Source organism: Octodon degus, unplaced genomic scaffold, assembly GCF_000260255.1.
Source record: "Octodon degus isolate 3935 unplaced genomic scaffold, OctDeg1.0 scaffold00203, whole genome shotgun sequence".
Lineage (NCBI taxonomy): Eukaryota > Metazoa > Chordata > Mammalia > Rodentia > Octodontidae > Octodon > Octodon degus.
This window is the reverse complement of record NW_004524779.1, coordinates 1,774,839-1,794,678: the sequence shown is the minus strand read 5'-3', so window position 1 is coordinate 1,794,678 and position 19,840 is coordinate 1,774,839. Positions and strand designations below refer to the sequence as shown.

At 37.0% G+C, this 19,840-nt stretch overlaps 1 protein-coding gene across 2 annotated transcripts in view; it reads right to left on the bottom strand.

Moving 5' to 3' along the window:
• Positions 1–581: 581 nt before the first annotated feature.
• Fyttd1 (forty-two-three domain containing 1) overlaps positions 582–19,840 on the bottom strand; it is a 31,955-nt gene continuing 12,696 nt past the window's right edge. For both annotated transcript variants that reach the window (XM_023704741.1, XM_004644556.2), the window contains exons 3-9: positions 13,547–13,695; positions 11,400–11,512; positions 9,603–9,699; positions 9,164–9,225; positions 5,822–5,896; positions 4,316–4,442; positions 582–1,657 (exon numbers count right to left, since the gene is read on the bottom strand). In XM_023704741.1, the coding sequence (XP_023560509.1) occupies positions 1,559–1,657; positions 4,316–4,442; positions 5,822–5,896; positions 9,164–9,225; positions 9,603–9,699; positions 11,400–11,512; positions 13,547–13,695 (722 nt within the window). In that variant the 3' untranslated portion in view covers positions 582–1,558. The remainder of the gene's footprint in view (positions 1,658–4,315; positions 4,443–5,821; positions 5,897–9,163; positions 9,226–9,602; positions 9,700–11,399; positions 11,513–13,546; positions 13,696–19,840) is intronic.

Genomic DNA, 19,840 nt, shown 5'->3' with positions numbered 1-19,840 from the left:
TAAGAAGAGCTACTGTTTATTTTCAAATTCTGTGCCTGGTTCCAATAATCCCTTATCAAGTAAAGTACTGGCAAAATATCAGATATTAAGGATCAGATTTCTTTGGTATAAGCATGAAATTGTTACTGATAGCTGCCCATGGCTAGCATAAACCAGTAAGTAATCCAAAGAACATAAAAATAAAGTCTAGTATACAATGTAAGGTAGGCAGGAGTGATAATGTTTTGTTTTATAGGAAAAGTCAACACTAATAATGTAAGCCAGAGAAATGACACCTATTTAGAAGTTTGAACATTATAGTAAAACAAAAAGTCAAGCCTCAAAATGACCAAACTTGTTAATTTTCAGATGGAATATTTTGCTGTATTTTGGCATTTTACTGTAATTTGTAGTACATAGGTTCTGAAGACTCTTAGCACTATCTTGGCACAAAAGACTAATTCCTCCCCATATCTCCAGAGTACAGGAAAAGCTTTTTCCCCCTAAATGCTTGAATTTTATATCATACAAAAACATATGCTATTATAATTTTACACATTTTTTTCTCTGTAACATTTTCTTTCTGGAGCTATATATCACTTTAGCAAGCTTATAAATTTTAATTTTGAGTAAGAAGTGTAGGACTATAAGGCTATTAATTTTACTATCAAAATATCTAAGGGATTTTTAAAACTAAAATTCTAATAGTCAAGTGCAGAAGAATCTGCAGACACCAGACTCAAGACTATACTATATCCAGAGTGTACCTATGACCTGGGTATGGAAGCTTTTCACCTAAGTTTCTGGTCCTTCAACTTGCTCCCTCTTTGCATGCTTTCTTCATTACTCAATACAAACTGTCAACTTTTTACACCAGACCTTTTCCAGTGTCTTATCACATAATTCTGTAAGCATGCATTTACAGCCTTCAGACATCAATATTTTAAACCAAGACTAATGCCAAGAACCACATTTCTTATTAGAAGTTCAGCACTCAACTCTATGGGTCTAACTTAATGCCACCTGAAAAATGAACTAAGTTCCAGATAGTTCCAAAAATCTTAAAAGCCAAAACTAGAATTCTCATAAGGTTTCTAAAAATATGTGTAATGGAAAAAAGGCAACTGCACTTATTACATCAACACTCTTAAAGGGTGACAACAACAAAGGGATCTACTCATAGTACAGAGGACAAAGTTTTACCATGGCCAAGTCTAAGTGGGCAGAGGTGATAAGATCCTAAATATTACTATCATAAAAATAATCGCTTTCTTTCTGTCTTTCATCTGCTGCATGAGGAACCAAGAAAGTCAACAGAAAATTGTTCTGTCTGGGCCAACCATGCAATCTTTAAGAACAGATAGCTATATTCCCTGTTACCTTTCAGGGCATTATTTTATACATTAAAAAAAAAAGAAGAAGAAACAACAACAACAAAAAAAAAAACACTTCAAAAATAAGAGTTATTTAGCTTTGTGAATATTTTAAGGTAAAGTTTCTTGAATTTCTGTGATGAACTCTTCAAGCAACTCAAGTTTTCAAACAGAGTCATCACTCAAAAGTTCTTTTGACATGGGCTCTATCCCACAGTGACAAAGCGGCTTCCTCCTTTGTTGTATGTGAGAGTGGCTCTTTGTTCCTTCAGGATTCCAAACCGTTCATTCAAAGTCATCCCTGTCTATAGAAAAGGGGGAAGGAAAAAAAGTTAACAACTTGACAGAAAGCCGTATTTGCTTTGCAACACTTAATAGTAATTAACAATGACAATAGCTAACATATCCTAAATACTTACATGAATCTCATTAGAACCTAACAAAAAGCATTTAAAATAGAAGTTAAAGAGGTTTAAAGAAGTTCATGAAGTTGCCTACTGGAAGCTCTTGACTCATAATCCCTGCCTCTCAACAGTAGAGAGCTTGCCTCACATGGAGAAGACCCTAGGTTCAATTTCTAGTACTACCAGAAAAAAAAAAATGTTAATTTGGAAGTATTTTTAAACAAATTTCTGAGCTCACTACAGAAATATGAAAATCAGGCTGGCCAGATGGCTCAGAGGATTAAAGCACCTGCTTAGACAGGAGCAGGGGCCAGGTTCAATCCCCGGCATGCAGACCCTGCCCTTGGGGCACACTGAGACTGGTGTAGTGGTTTGCACCTATAATCCCAGCGCAGTACCGGGGATTGAACTCAGGACCCTGTGCTTGCCAGGCAAGCACTTATTCTCCTGAGCTATCTGCCCGGGCCCTGAAAATTGTTTCTGATGAAAAACTAATAGCACTCTCACAATGACAAAAGAATTATAGCAACAAAATAAAATAGGCAACATAAGTTTGTCTAATTTGTTTGTGCACCCATGCTACTGATTATATCCAGGGCCTTTCACAGCACTGTATCACATCAACTATGACTAAATCTGTGCCTATACTTCCTCCTTTCAATTACACATTTTTTTTTAACATATTTAGTACAGGGTCTACAGGACTTACAGTGTCTCACTACGTAGACTGGATCCATAGTGATTCTCCTATTTTCAGCCTCCCAAGTGCTGGGATTACACGCATGTGCTACCACGCCCAGTCTTAGTGGCCATCTCAGTGTGCCCTGGGGTAGGGCCGGCATACAATCCCACATTCAATGGATACCAACAGAGATTATGAAATCCAAAACTCCCTCATGCTAAAGATTCTCAGCAAATTAAGAAAAATGAGAACACCCACAATTTGATTTTTTTTGTTTGTTTTTTGCGGTACCGGGGATTGAACTCAAAACCCTGTGCTTGCTGGCAGGCCCAACACCCTCAATTTGAAAAAGGGTATCTCTGAAAAACTTATAGCTAACATTAAATTTAATAGTGAGACATTTTCTCCTTAGGTTCTAGAACAAGCCATCAAACAAACAGCATCTTGCTATTCTTTTCAACATTATACTGGAGGTCCTAATTTATCTAATAAAGAAAAAGAAAAGCTTTTAAAATTGCAAGGCATTTGAAGAACGACATGAGTGTACACAGATAATCTAAAACGAATTCAGCAAGATAACATGTATGAGTTTAATCCAAAAACTTAAAACCCCAGTGAGATACCACTTCACATTGAATTGTATGGCCACAGTTAAACTACATATAATAAATGTTGGCAAGAATATGAAGAAATTTAGAAACCTCATATATACTGGTGGGAATGTAAAACAGCATTGTTATAGATGTGTGCTAGAGATGGAGTCTTGTCTCTCATCATTTGCTGCCTTCTGCCTGCAATGAACTGTTTCTCATCTGTACTGCCACCTGCCATGCCTTGGAGTTGGCCAACTATGAACTGAAACCTCTAGAAATTGTGAGTTAAATAAATGTTGCCTCCCTTAACTTGTGATTGTTGGGTATTTTTTCAAAGCAACAAGGAAAGTAAGTAAAACAAGCATACTTACTTTTTTTTGAAAAGTCTGGCTGTTTCTAAAAAGGTTAATTAAGCATGGTGTTACCATAAAATTTACCCATCTACTTTAGTATTTACTAAGAAGAAATGAAAAAGTGTTAAAAAAAAAAAAGTATTCACATAACAACTTGTCCACAAATGTCCAAAGAATCAGTATTCTCTGGCTAAAGATAAAAACAACCCAAATGTCTACCAAATAATGAATGAATGAATAATAATAGGATGCTGTATATAAAGTTTGGTATGGTGGCATACTAGTCTCAGCAGCTTGGGAGGCTGAAGCAAAAAGATAACATTTTTTTTTTTTTTTTTGGTGGAACTGGGGTTTTGAACTCAGGTACTTGTGCTTGCCAGGCAAGCACTTATTCTACCGAGCCATTTCCCTGGCCCCAAGGTAACATATTTTTGAGGTCAGTCTGGACACCACAGTGAGACCCTTAAAAGGCTGAAGCTCCAGCTCAGTTGAGGGGCATTTACCTAGTATGCACCAGGCCCTAAATTCAATTCCTAATACCACTCACGAACAGAAAATGTATGAATATGCTGAATATTGTTCAAAAATGAAGTACTACTAAAATAAAAAAAATAAAAAAAGAGAAGTACCATACAACATAGATGAACCTTAAAAACATTATGGTAAATGAAAGTCACATTCATTATATGAATGTCATATAATGACATTATGACTAGTCACAGATTATATGATCCAATTTACATAAAATGTCAAAATAGGCAGTCTATAGAACAGAAAGTAGATTAGTGGCTACCTAACATTAAGGGGTTAGAACACTTTAATTTGCTATACAACAATATTTTATTAATTTATTAAATAATAAATACTAAAATATTTTTATTACAATATTATCAGTGAATGCCCCCCCCAAAATACAGAAACAACTTTTTACCTGTTTCCCAACACTATTTATATCAAATTGTAAAGGAACACCTTCAGGAACTTTCTTTACATCAGATGGTTCTCGTTTTGTCAAGAATGAGGGTACAGCAGTACGAGCTAATCGTGGTTTCTGAGTTCTATCAGAAAAAAAAAAAGAATTAAATTAGCATTGGGGCTAGGGAGATGGCTTAGTGGAATAAGCGCTTCCCTGGCAAGCTCAAGGACCTAAGTTCAATCCCCGGTTCCGGAAAAAAAAAAAATAAAAAATAATTAGCATAACACACACACAAAAAAAATCACTTGGTTCTAAAATGCCTTTTAAAAGTCCTGACTAGTTTATGTATTCAAATGTATTAGAGCTATTTTACTGTGTTCTTTAAAAAAAAAAAAAAAAAAAAAAAAGAGGCCGACCTGACAGTTCAGCTGACTTAAAGTGCCTGCTTAGGCAGAGCACAGCAGCCAGGGTTTGATCCCTGGCATAACTGCCAGCCTCATGTGCAGGGCATACTGAGATGGTGATTGAGACTGGGAGTGGTGGCACGTGCCTGTAATCCCAGCACTTGGCAGGCTGAAAACAGGAGAATCACTACAAGCCCAATCTACATAGTGAGACCTTGTAGACCCAGGACTAAATACAGAAAAATAAATAAATAAATAAATAAATAAATAAATAAGCCTGGCTCTTGACTATTAAATGTGCAATTATTCATGGAATACCTGTAATTACAACTAAAACATTTTAACTATTTTGGTGATTTCCAAGTCTTGGTTTTCTAAAATAACCTATAAAGTCTTAGAGATCTACACTATACTACTTTTAACGTAAATCATTAAGATACCTAGATAGATCAGAAACTCCGTAAATTTAGAATGTCTATAATACAATAAATGTAATATAAGAGTAATCCTTGCTAAATCTTCTAGTTAAGAAAATACACAAAGAGGTCTTTAAAGAGAAGCTCTGTATGATCTGACAAGATGTCCAAAATATACCAGGGTGAAAGGAAGAAAAAATATTATGTAAGTATGATATAATTTATCATACATATATAAAAATGTACAATTGTTACATTTGCACAGTATTTCCCTCCCTCCCTCTCTCTCTCTTTTTTTGCGGTACTGAAGATCAAACTCAGGACCTTAAACTTGCCAGGCAGGCACTTATACCACTGAGCTATCTCCCTGGCCCAGTATTTTCTTGAATATATAAAAGAATCTGTTAAAAGGGAGTTTTAAAGTCTTCCTTCATTGGGTCAGCAATCAAGGGAAACTTTTAAATTTATCTTATTTCCCATTTGTATCACGAATATTACTTTTATCCTTGCATCTCACTGTATGCTTTTTAAAAATTAGTTATTAGAGTAAAAGAAATTGCTATCAGTCCCCTTAAAAATAGCCCCCCTCACTTAAAATACAATTAACTTACATCAAATTATGAGTACAAGTCCAAGGATCTCATATATGAAGAGGTTACAATTTTCAAAAAAGAAAAAGAAAAAAAGAAAGAAAGCCTTACACTGGACATTGCACAGCTCCAGGATTGTCAATGGACACAGTCAAAATTCCTCCATTTGTGGTGGAAGTACGCCATCTAGTTTCAAAACAGCAAAAATCTCATTACAATGGGAGTTTATAAGCTGTATACTATAACCCACATAAAAATATCCTGATTACGTTTATTTTGGTGCTGGGTATTGAACCCAGGGCTTCACACATGGTAATCAAGCATTCTTTCCACTGAGCTATGACCCCAGCCCTAAAATGCACATTCAGGAAACTGACCTTACTTTTTCTTAGCTTTTATGAAATATTGCTGATAGCTGGACTTCACTATGAGGCATACTGTGTTTTAGAAACTGAGCACTTAAATTTTTTTTTCAGTATAATAAAAATAAAATACAAAAGGGATTCTAATAAAACCTAACAGTCTTTCACCTCACTAATCTCCTTCCCATTTCCACTCCACAGAGGCACTACTTTTTTTTTTTTTCATGAGCAGAATATACTGATTGAGGGAAAGAAAGCTCCTGTCCAAGAGAGGGACAGGAGGGGGACTCAAGAGGGTTGTCCCCCTATTTTTTTTTTTTTTTAATACTTAGTACAGGGTCTAGAGTCTACAGGGTCTCACTATGTGTATCAGACTCATAGTGATCCTCCTGTTTACAGCTTCCCAAGTGCCAGGATTATAGGCATGCCACCACTCCCAGTCTCAATCACCAACTCAGCATGCCCCTGAGGGGGGGTATACAGCAGGCCTGGATATTGAACTCCTGGCCCTTGCATCTGCCTAAGTAGGCGCTTTAATCTGTTGAGCTATTTGGCCAGCCCGAGGCACTACTTCTTAACCTTTCCTGTTTTTAATGCTTGCTGGTTACTTTTCACTTACTTAAAAAAAAACACGAAACAATCACTTATTAGAAAAATCTTGCTATAATGAATAAGATCATCATACCATCATCTAGTTTCCTTACTGACTCTAAACATTTTGATGGCTACAATATTTTACTTTCATGTAATTTTATTTGAATCTATTTCTTCCAATGCTATCTTTTGATACCCTTCTACTTAGTATGAGAGGGTAATAGTCCTGTAGTTTTTTCCACCATTTCTCCCCACTTTGTGTCTTCTATTTGTCAGCTCTATCTTCATATTTGCCCTTATCTGACATTCACATTATACACTGTCTATAAATTAACTACTTTGTGCTGGTCAAGAATTCTCAAATCTCAAACAAATTAACAACATTTATAATACTGTTATCATGCAAATACTGTTCATTTAGGAAGCTAATAGCCTACAGTTACTCTCTCCCTATGGTTTCCAATGTCCTACCCTCTGTGCTATACACTACTGCTTGCATCAGGTTCAAACACAGTAGTTCCTTTTCTTTACTCTCAAATCATGGCCCATTTTATTTAGCATCGTATCTGGACCATGACCAAATTTTGTTTTCCAAAATTTAGTTGTTGGGGTTGAGAAGGCTGAAGGAGTAAATTCATGTGGTATACTGCTCTGAAGTGCTCAAAGCTCAGGACATGTAAAGACGCTTCTGGACAGCTTTGAGGGTGTTATCTTGCTTTCTAGCACAGGTGAAGGGTGGGATACAGTAATTTAACCATGACTTAGCCTTAGAAAATCACACATGTGCCATTGAGGCCAGCCTCACTGTATGAATATAAATACGTGATAAGGATATGTACAAGAGTTAACAAATAGCTTCCTGTGTCATGGCGCAGTGGTGAGTGCAGAGTGCGGGGCTGAGGGGACCCAGCTGACCAGATCGCCTTTCTCTATAACTTCTGCTGGCTGAGAGCTGCATTGGAAGGATCCTGGGAGACCCTCAAGCTATGCAATGGAGCCAGTTTCCTTGGAGGATGTTGCTGTGACATTCACCTTGGAGGAGTGGGCATTATTAAATTCATCCCAAAAGAAGCTGTACAGAGATGTGATGTGGGAAACATTTATGAATATGACTGATATAGGAAGGACCTGGGACAACCAGCAAGCTGAAGAGTATAAAACTTGCTTGAGAAATCTAAGTAATGAAGAGGTGGCAAAATGGTATCAATATAAATCTTGGAATCAATATGGAAATGTTTTCCTTTGGACTCCAGATGCTAATCTGGACATTCAACAAACTTGTTTAAAACCGGCCGAAAACCTTACTTGTAGAAGACAGCTGATTGGACATTTATCACAAAATGTGCCCATTTTACCTCATGTTGGCCTGAAGCCAGATGAGTATTTGGGATTGGAGGATAAGCTGAGTAAATGCAATGAACATGGGGGAAAAAAAAAAAAAAAAAAAGAGTTAACAAAGATACAGGCTTCTCACTCTATTTGCTTCTTGTTACGTTGCTGATGTTTGCCTCTGTATGCTTTCTCTGGGAACCACACGTATGAATGTACTCCTTCCTTCTCAACTGAGACAACAGCCGTAACTTTAATCTCAAAACTGAATCACAGAGCTGGGGAGATAGCTCAATGGTCTAAGCACCTGCCTGGCAAATGCAAAGATGCAGGTTTGATCCCCAGTACTGCACACCATGCAGACCCTGGAAACCTACACATGCTGTGTTGGTCAACCGAGGCCGGGTGTGGTGGTGCACGCCTATAATCCCAACATTGGGGAGGCTGAGACAGGAAGATCACTACTAGTCTGAGCTGCATAGCAAGACCCTGTATCAAATAAATAAGTAGATGATTAAAAAAATTAAAACTGGATCACACTGATGGAATTAAGAACATTGCAACTCACATAATGACAGAAATGGATTTTTAAAGACTTTTATAGGAGCACAGGGGTGAAAAGATTATGCCAAAGGAAAAAAATGGTTCGTTATTTTTAAAGTTTTACAAATGTTCTAAGAATGCTACTGGATTTTCTTCTATTCATCCCCTGGAAGGGTTAATGTATATAGAAGCAGACACTGGAAAAACAAAATGAAAAGGAAGAAAGAAAAACGCTTTTTCATTAAAGTGGAGTAAACAGGTACTTAGAAAATACAGTAATTTAGTGCTAAAAATGTCTTAATACTAACATGTGAAAAGTCAAAGGGTTTTTTGGGGGAAAAACAACAAAAGCAAAAATAGAATTTATTTTGGATTTAATTTCATCTTGGGTCTTTTAATTTCTTTCAGACTAGAGCACATGCTAATTTGGGTGGTTAATATTTTCTGTTTTTTTTTTTTTTATTATTATTTTTTGTCTTTTTGAGGTAAGGTCTCATTATGCACTTCAGGCTAGCCTTGAGCTCACATGGTAACCCAGACTGGCCTCAAACTCACAGCAATCCTCTTGCCTCAGCACACCCGACTTGAGTTTTAAAATGACATCTTAAAAAACAAATTGACTTACTGACGAGTTCTCTTTGCTACTACATCATCTAGCAGTTGTTCTGTGTTCAACTGGGCCTGAACCTAAAGGGAGAAAAAAAGCAGATCCCATAAAAGGCAGAAGATTTGAATCCAAGAACCTATCATGCAGGAGAGGGGTCTGTGTGTTGTTCTCCCAAGAGCTCTCTATTGGGGTTCTACTACAGGAGCATTAGAACAAGTATCAAATACAAGTTTACTACTAAGAAATATTAAATTCTTATAAAAAGTTGCTATTGATTAACAGTAAGGAAAACAATGAATAGAAAAACTGGGACAGAAAAAACCAATCACATTTCCACATCCCAAACTTAAATCTCTACCTCAACCACGAGCCAAGCCTATGAGTATTACTTAAAAAGTGGCTGTTCAGAATCCTCTTTGGGTCAGAGTGGGGAAGGAGATACCAAAGCTTTTAATACCTTCAAGCCTCTTCGGAAAAGAAAAGTTGCCTGACGAGTGTCTTTCTGATGGCTTAATTTATTTCCACTTCTGGTAAAATTAGCTGGAACGGTATTTCTGCAACAAAAACACATATCATAAGAATTCTCAGTCACTTTTCTGTCAAATATCCTGAGGAAAAATTAGTTAAATTCACATGCTGACAACCTGATAAGCACATAACAGAAAGACTCAATTCTTTTTTGTGGTACTGGGGATTGAACTCAGGACCTTATGTTTGCCAGAAAGACTCTATTCTAATGGTTTCCTTATTTACACGAAACTACTGAGAGTTGATTTACCATATCTCCCTCTGCAGATAACCACATACAATTGTAAACTAATTTATATACCAAATACAATTTGACTCTAATACACCATATATATCTTCTGATAACACTTACAAACTCACATTTTTAATGGTATTTCCTATTCCTAAAGAAAACATAACTTTACAGATTTGTCCACAGAGTACTATAAAAAATTCATACACATGGACTTTCACAATCAAAATGGAAAACAAAAATATAAATTTGAATAACCTCTTTCTTTAACCTCTCCTTCCTCACTTAGAAACCTTTATGTAAATATAAACCACAAAGAAACATTCAACTTTTATTCTTTCATGCATAGAATTATCATTGACTTGATTTTTACCACTTCCTTTTCATTTTCTAGAGAAAGTTGGTAAACTATGAGAAAAAAATCGTATTTATCTACTACATAGTTTTAAGTACTTAATAGGTTACCTAATCTTACTTCCAATCTCAGAGGTTCAAATATAAACTTCCCCTACCTGCCCAGTTAACACGCAAATCTCACATAAATGGTAAGTTCCTATTTGAGAAGGTCTCCTTTAAAGCACTTTCAACTGATATCCAAATATGATGGTTAAGTAAAACTCCACTTCTAGTCATTTCATTTATAAAAATACCTTGTTCCAGGTTTTATTATGGATCATATTCTGGAAGAGATGAATAAATGGTACTTGAAAGTGAAATAAGGTAAGTTCACACCTTATCAGCTTCCTTTCTGTCTATATTATCCATATAGAGAATGGAATGCACAACAGATCTTAAATTTTAGGATTTTATTGTTTTTCAATTTAGTATAAAATAATATCAGCTTAAGAAACATTCCTGCAGAACTGTCTCCAAGTTTGCTTTTTCCACAGGTAACTTATATTGTGATTCTGGGTTTTAATTAAGAGCCACTGAGACTGAATAATTCAGCTTTCAGAATTTTGAGTAATTCTGATTGAGGTGTTAGGATTTTGCAATTTTATTCTTTTGTTTGTTTGTTTTTTTGGCAGTACCGGGGACTGAACTCAGGACCTTGTGCTTACCAGGCAAGTGCTAGTTGTACTGAGCTATATCTCCCTGGCCCACTGCAATTTTATTCTTGAGATAGGTACAGCAGCTGACTGGTGCCTCTTCAAAAAAGTTTAGGAGCTGGGGAGATGGCTCAGTAGCATAAGTGCTTGCCTGGCAAGCGCAAGGGTGTGAGTTCAATCCCCAGTTCTGCAAAAAAAAAAAAAAAAAAAAAAAAAAAGCTTAGGGCCAGGGATATAGCTCAGCAACACAGAGCCTGCCTAGCAAGTGCAAAGTTGTGGGTTTGACTCTGATGCCAAAAAAAATTTATATAAAGCCAGTGGCACATTCCTATAATCCCAGCTACTTGTGAAGCTGAGGCAGTAGGACTGCCAATTTGGGCCCAGCCTGGCCAATTTAGACACTGCCTCAAAAAATAAAGTATTTTTTTTTTATTTGAGCACTTACTTTCTATTTAACTGGTTAGGTCTCTTGAGAACTGTAGCTGGTTTCCTTTGCACTTCATTTTGCCTCAGAAGATTTGCTTTCCTTTTTAACACTGGAAAATATCGTTCTATATTCTTTCAGAAATAAAAAAAAAATAGGTTAAGCTTGTTTTTGTTATATATCCTACTACAATAAACATTTCTGGTGCACAATGAACAGATGCTAACAATTACTTGGATGTGTATAGGAGAGACAGAAACTAAAATGACATGTCAATTTCTTTAGTAACTGAAAAGACAACTGCATTATACTTAAAACACCTGAGGTGATCAGTTTATTCACAGATAATGCAAAATGTGAATCAGGAACTCAAGGAAAAAATCAGAGTGCTAGAGATGTGAATTATGAAATAATTTACATAAACATGATTCTAAGTACTATGGTTTGGGTAAGGCCTATGTGTTCTCCCCAAAGTCCATGTGTTCAAGGCTTGGTCCATAAGATAACACTTTTGGGAAATCATAAAAGCTTTAGAAGGTAGAACCTAATGAGAAGTCTTTAGTTCAGTGGGGATGTGCCCCTGAAAGGAACTGTGGGGAGCCTGGCCCCTTCTCCTTTCTTTTATTTCTGGTCATGAGATAAGCAGTTTGCTCTGCTACCTTCACCTGCATGTGCTTACCTTACTAGACACCCAAAACTATGTGCACCCCTCCAGATTTTAGACTGGTACCTCTAAAAGAGTGAGGAAAAATAAATTGTGTTTTTCACAAATTAATTCTCTCAGATATTGTTACAGTAAAAAAGAAAGTGGGTGGGAGAGGAAATATGAGAAACATGCTAAGTGGGTGGGAGAGGAAATATGAGAGCCAAATTCCAAAACAAATGGAACAAAATTTTTTCCTTGAAAAAATATACAAGGAAAGTTGTAAGAACAAAAAAGTTGGAGGGCTCCAGATGTGGCTCAGTGGTAAAGTGCTTGTTTTGCATGCACAAAGCCCTGGGTTTGATCCCTAGCACTACAAAAACAAAACAAAACAAAAAGTTGGCATAGAAATAGGAAAAAGAAAACTTCAGCATTAAAAAGAAAAAATCCCAATGCTCATAGTTTCAGCACTTTGGGAAGATGAGGCAAGACAATACAAAGTTTGAGCCAAGCCTAAGCAATTTAGCCAGGTCTAAAGGTCTTCAGATAAGACCTTATCTGAAGGAATAAAAAGAGGGGTTAAAAAAAAAAAAAAAAGAAGGGCTAGGGAGATAGCTTGGGGGTCTAAGCAAGGACCTGGGTTCAATCTCCAGTACTGCAATAAACACAGAAATACATGAAATGTGTGCTTTTCCTTCATCTACATATATAAACTGAACCACTATTAAAAACCTAATTTGTGAAGACATCTCTGAAGTCCTTGACTGTACCTTACACTTTATCTAGCGTCTCCTATTAAGCACACGAGAAATGCCTCATAAATATCCACTGATGAAATAAGGTAAAAATAAAGAAGTCTTCAGTTTCATGAGCATTTAGAAAAGAAGTACATACAAAAACAAGGACAACAAAATATCAAGGGGCCAGAGATATAGCTCAGTGGCATAAGCACCTGCCTGGCAAGCACAAAGTCCTAAGTTCGATCCTTGGTACCAAAGAAAGAAAAAAAAAAAAAAAATCAAGAACACAGGAAAAAAAAAAAAATTCACTATTCCAAACTTTGGTGAAAGCTGCTTTTAGATTCTGTTGTCACATGTAATTTGGCACATAACAATCGTATGTGTGGTGACATAAATGTTTTATCTTAAGTTTACTTAACATACATACTTCTCTTGCTCTCTCTAAACAATGTGCAGTAGTAAAACATTATTTGCATTGTAGTAGGTATTTTAGGTAATCTAGAGATGAGTTATACACAAAACACTCTGTTCTTATACAAGGGGCTTGAGCATCTGCAGATTTTGCTGAGAAAAATCTTGGAACCAACTACCCAGATACAGAGGAATGACTGCATTTGGGAAAGTGAAAATTCATGTAATCTTCATGAATGGGAATTTTTTTTATAGTTATTTAATGTTTACATACACCCCAAGTGCTACACAACAATATCCCATAAAGTTTATTCACAAAAATCTTAGTACAAGTAAGGAAGAAGATCTCTACCCATGAATGAACCATATCCTACCTTGTCACTTAGAGGTGGACGATTCATAGGACTAACTCCTTTTCGAATCCCAGTTGCTTTTCTAGCTGCAAGGCCAGTGATAACTCCATAAGGACGTCTCTTCCCAGGCATTATTTTTCCTCTTCGGCTCAAGCTAGTTTTACCAAAACCTGAAGAAGGAAAAACAAAGAAATGATACCAATTTGGTAATGCAAATGGGAAAGTCACCGGATACTCTTTTTCAAAAATGGTACATACGTGTATTTTAAGTTTATTTTTATTATTCTTTTGAATTACATAAATAACGTTTTTTAACAGACAATAAGCTGCACTGGAAAGAGGTCTGTGGTTGAATTGGACTGCAGAAGAACAGGTGATTATTGCATGTTCACACTACTCCTTCCTTTCTCAAAAGGAAATCTAGGGGCCGGGGACATGGCTCGGTAGAATAAGTGCTTGCCTGGCAAGCACAAGGGCCTGAGTTCAAGCCCCAGTTCCACCAAAAAACAAACAAAAAAACCGGAATCTATAGTCTATAAATTGGTGATATAGCAGCCACCAACCATATGTTGCTATTGAATACATGAAATATAACTAATGCGAATTGTAATGTTACAAATAAAATGCAGATTATTACACTAACAATTTTATACATTATAAAAATGATTTATTATTACTATGTGGTTCACATTTTATTTCTACACACTAGTGCTGATCTAGAGTAGAAGTCCTATCTCCTATTTACTTACTACTGGCAATCTGGCTTTTTTACTTTCAGCTCTCTTCTACTTGAATTATTCTGCTCAAGTCTCCAATGAATCCCAGTTGATATATTTTAATCTCAACAGCCTGTAACATTACTGATTTTGCTTTTCCAAGATATGTTTTTCTTTTAATCTTTTATTTATTTACTTGGTACGGGGTCTTGCTATGCAGCTCAGACTTGTAATGATCCTCTTGTCTCAGTCTCCCTGGGATTACAGGCATGTGCCATCACACCCTGTATCAGTGGCTAGCTAGGTGCAGGGTTGGCATGGCCCATGGCCAGGGACTGAACCCAGGTCCTTGTATTTGTTAGGCAGGCGCTTTGACCACCAAGCTATCTTAGCCCTCCATGACACATCTTTTTTTTTTTTTTTTTTTTTTGGCATAACCAGGGATTGAACTCTAGCCCTTGTGCTTGCCAGGCAAGTGCTTATTCTACTGAGCTATCTCCCCGGCCCTTCCATGATACATCTTATGGATTTATATACTTTTCTTAATTATTAAAAATTCATGTCAGGTGTGGTGGCACACCCCTGTAATTCTAGCACTCTGGAGACTGAGCAGGGCAGAACGATTACTGCCACTGTGAGGATCGTTCAAGGTCAGCATTGGGGGCCAAGGAGATGGCTCAGCAGAATAAGCACTTGCCTGGCAAGCACAAGAGCCTGAGTTCAATACCCGGTTCCGCAAAAAAAAAAAAAAAAAAAAAAAAACGCCAAAAAAAAAAAAAAAAAAAAAAAAAAAAAGCCCAGCCTCAACTACAGAGCAGGACCAGTCTTCAACATAATACAACACACACTACAATCCCAGCAAACAAGAAAAAAAAAATTAGTTTCAACTATATTTAAGCTATTCAAAAGTGCATTACATGTAGTACTTCATTTTGCTGTAGTAAATACTTAAAGCAGAAATTTATTTATTTTTATTTTTTTTTAATTTTATTTATTTGTGTGTGTGTGTGTGGCCAGCTCAGCCCACCAGGGGGCGGGCTGGCTGGCATGTGGTGCTGGGGGATTGAACCGTGGTCCCTGGGCTTTGCTAAGCTTGTTCTAAGTAGGTGCTTTAGACCACTGAGCCATCTCACCAGCCCCTGTAGTAAATACTTAGAAAGTAAAGTGAACCAACTTTTCACCAACTCTATGTACTTTTTATAGCCTACATTAATATTAGAATTTTGTTTTGTTTTTTGAAGTCCTGGGGATGGAACCTTCACATTGAGCTAAATCTCCATCTATTTTTATTTTTTGGTACAAGAGTCTTGTCCAGGCTGATGCCAAACTGATCTTCCCACTTCAGCCTTCCACACTGCTGGGATTACAGGTATCTGCTACCATGCCTGGCAATACTAAAATATTATATCATGCTTTTATACCCTTTTTGAATGTACTACTTTTTAATGTGCAATACTGGATCCAACAAACTTAATAATGATTTCAGTTACTTCTAACCATTCTTACAGTCATCTATGATCATCTCCTCAATATATAAATTTCTAGCAGGTCAAATAGTTAAAAGGAAATTCTTAAGGACTTTTATTTATATTGCAAAAACTCCCTCCAGAACGAGTACCTTCACTTTTAGTCGCAGGAACATACAGGGCCACTTTTCTGTATAACTGACAATTATGAATATTGTTCTTTTTAATCTTTGTCATTTAATATTTGAAAAAAATCTTGTATTGTTAGTTTACTACTGAAAATAAACATCTTCCTGTGTTTTCTGGCCATCTGCATTCTTCCATTCATGAACTTCATCTTCATAACTGTACCACTCAGGAATCAGCCTGTGTTCTATCGAGTCCATTTTATTTTTACTTTTTATTTTATTTTATTTTTTGAGTCTTTATTTTTTTTGGCAGAACTGGGATTGAACTCAGACCTGAGCCATCTCCCCGGCCCCTCTATCTCAAGTCTTTTATTTTGTTACTAGATTGTTTCAGTGAGGCTCCCTTTTTTCCCAGAAGTCTTGTACATTTCTTGTTAAAACTTCTTACTAGGTGTTTTATATATTTTATCATCAATTATAGAAAAAGATTCCTTCTAGTAATAATTTTTATATTGTCATTCATAGCACTATAGAAAGTTAAAGTTTTAAGGGTTATTTTAAAATCAGCTCCTGCTTCAATTATTGTAGTAGTCAATTTCTTTCTTTCTTTCTTTCTTTCTTTCTTTCTTTCTTTCTTTCTTTCTTTCTTTCTTTTTTTCGGAACCGGGGATTGAACTCAGGCCCTTGCACTTGCCAGGGAAGCGCTTATTCCACTGAGCCATCTCCCCGGCCCTTCAAATTATTTTCAAGTTGTTTTTTTTTCCTCTCATGATGCTCAGAATTAAACTCAAGGCCTGAAAAATGCTAGCCTATACTGTACCACTGAATTTCTTTTTTTTTTTTTAATTGTTTATTTATTTATTTATTGTGTGTGTGTGTGTGGCCAGCTCAGCCCACCAGGGGGCGAGGCTGGCTGGCATGTGGTGCTGAAGGATTGAACCGCGGTCCTTGTGCTTTGCCAAGCTTGTTCCAAGTAGCTGCTTTAGACCACTGAGCCATCTCTCCAGCCCCATACCACTGAATTTCACTCCAGTATTGAATTAAAAAAAAAATTGGGACTTTTTGTTGACTCTTGTATCATCCACAAATGATAGCCTCCTCTCTTCCAAAAATTACACCTCAATTTTTTAGTTTCTTAATGTAATGCCAAGAAATTTCAGAGAATCATTCCAAATAACAGTTGTAATAGCATTCTCATCTTCAAAGAGTTTCTAAAACTAAAGTTAAAATAGCTTCCTATATTGTAGGATTTCTTATTGCTTACATATGCTATGGATCTCTAAGGAATGGATGATAGCATCTGTCATTCCTAAACTTACCTAATTCTTGAACCTTTTTTGTATGACACCCCTAATTAGTAACTTGGAGACTAAAGTTCAGCAAAACAGACAGAAAACCTTGGTATGCTATGATGACTGAATCACTTATCAATTCATGGCTTGTCAGCTCCAGTCCAGCCTTTATTTACCACCCTGCCTCTGAAACTGGAACACTGCTTTGTCAGCAACCATAATGTTCTTTGTCAACAGAGGGCACTGGAGAAATTCAGGAGCAAAGGGGCTTCTCCAGGTCCCAGGGGCCTCCTCCAGGCTTGATTCTGTGGTGCAGCATATCCAGCAACAATCACCAACCTCCCAAGCCCCATCCAGCTGCTACTATGATGAGGCTAGAGAAATAATGACACAGAAAATCTGTGTGTGATGTCCTAGACGATGCATCGCAGTTCTTGGCCCTGATCATCCAGGAGTGCGTTTAGGCTACACCACTTGCAGACAACATCCCAGTGAGTTCCATCAATACAGCACCCTTGGAGAACTTCTCTACCATCCAGGGCCATGGCCTCACCCTCTTCCAAGGCAAGAAGTCAGAGGAAGTGGGGGTGCTCCTCAATTTGTTCCTTTCTCAGGTGCTCTACCTCAGTCTAAATGTAGAGCTACTAATCTTATAATCAGAAAAAAAAAAAAAAAAAGCAGTAAAAATAAAACTTTTAAGTTTGCTGGGCATGCTGGGCATGCTGGGCATGGTGGCACATGTCTGCTATCCCTGCACTTGGGAGACTGTAGCAGGAGGATTATTGAGTTCGAGACTAGCCTAGGCTACAAAGTGAGCTCAAAGCCAGCCTGATCTGAATAGTGAGAACCTGTCTCAAAAAAGACCAAAAAAACAATTTTTTTTTTTGTTGTTGTTGTTGGTCATAGTGGCACATGTCTAAGGAATAAGGATCACTGAGATTTCAAGCCTGGTGTGAACTACATTACAGACCCAGTCTCAAAAACCCAAAACAAAAGAATTTAAAGAATCAAATTATTGGGCTGGTGAGATGGCTCAGTGGTCTAAAGCACCTACTTAGAACAAGCTTAGCAAAGCATAGGGACCGCGGTTCAATCCCCCAGCACCACATGCCAGCCAGCCCTGCCCCCTGGTGGGCAGAGCTGCCCCCCCACATAAATAAATATACATTTAAAAAAAAAGATCAAATTATTGCCGCTTTATGTGTAATTTCCTTCTAAAATGATTAAACCTGCACATTAACTCAAATCTGCAACTTACTCTTTTCATTTGTATTAAGTAATGAAACAACTACAATTTACTATGCTAGGAACTATGTAAAATAATTTGCTTAAAACTTAATGAAGTAGATGCAAACATCTTAGTTGTGCAGGTAAGCAAAGTGAGACAAAAAAAGACAATGGTGCCACAGAAAACAGGACCACCACCATTTAAGTGCAGGTGTGTATGGCTCCAAAACCTGAGTACTTCTCTAAATTGTGATATAAAAATTAAAGAGAAAATAGACAGATGTGGTGGCATATGTCTTTAATCCCAGCACTCCTGGGAATGAGGCAAGAGAATCACCATGAGTTTGAGGTCAGCCTGAGCTACACAATGAATACAAAGCCAGCTTGAACTATGTAGGCTCACAAAACAAAAATTTAAATAATAAAATCCAAATATAATTTACAATACATATCCACGAATAAAAACTACTGTTATAGCAAAAGTAGGTGGGTGGGGTTTTACAAAACAGACATTACATTATATATATATACCTGAACTGTACCAATACATTTAAACAAAAGGACACAAAAGATTCCAGGTTGGAGTGGCAAATATAAAGATTTAGGTGACCAAAACACATGGAGAAACTAAGGAAAAGTGTAAGGAGAGTTCAAACTACACAAGGACTTGAAGGGGAATAAAGATTGCAACTGCCAAGGGATGAGGAGCGTTCACTGAACTAACTCATACAGAGAGAATATCAGCATGAGTGACTAAGAGAGAGAGAAGATAGTAAAACCATTTTAGATGTCACTACACCATTCAAACATGACCATTATAAAGGACTGGGAGAGGAAAAACAAATCTGAAAATATGTGCAGTCCTGTAATCCTAGCACATGGGAAGCTGAGGCAGGAGGGTTACCTGAATGAAGTTCAAGGCCAAACTGGGCTACATACCAAGTTTCAAGGCCAGCTGAACTACACAGTGAGTTCACAAACAAAAAATGCAAAGGGATATAGCTTACTGTAGAAGCCCTGAGTTGAATCCACGTTATTGGGAGAAAAAAATGTAGAGAAAAAAGGGAACAATTATAGAGCGGAGGAATTCATTATTACAGCACAATTTCTTTTTCTTTTTTTTGGAGGAACGGGGGATTGAACTCAGACCCTTGCACTTGCCAGGGGAGCGCTTATTCTAGTGAGCCATCTCCCTAGCCCCCAACAGCACAGTTGCAATATCAGATGAAACTGATGAAAGGCTCATTAATAGGAATAAAATAAAATGTGAATGTAAAGGATGCAATTCTATCCCTGGTATCTAATTTGGATCATTTGCTTATTGTTCATTTTTTCCATGTGTATTATCCTTTCCGCTGTCATCTACTATCCATGAGAACAACTAAAGGGGGCTGGAGAGATGGCTCAGTGGTCTAAAGCACCTACTTGAAACAAGCTTGGCAAAGCACAGGGACCGCGGTTCAATCCCCCAGCACCACATGCCAGC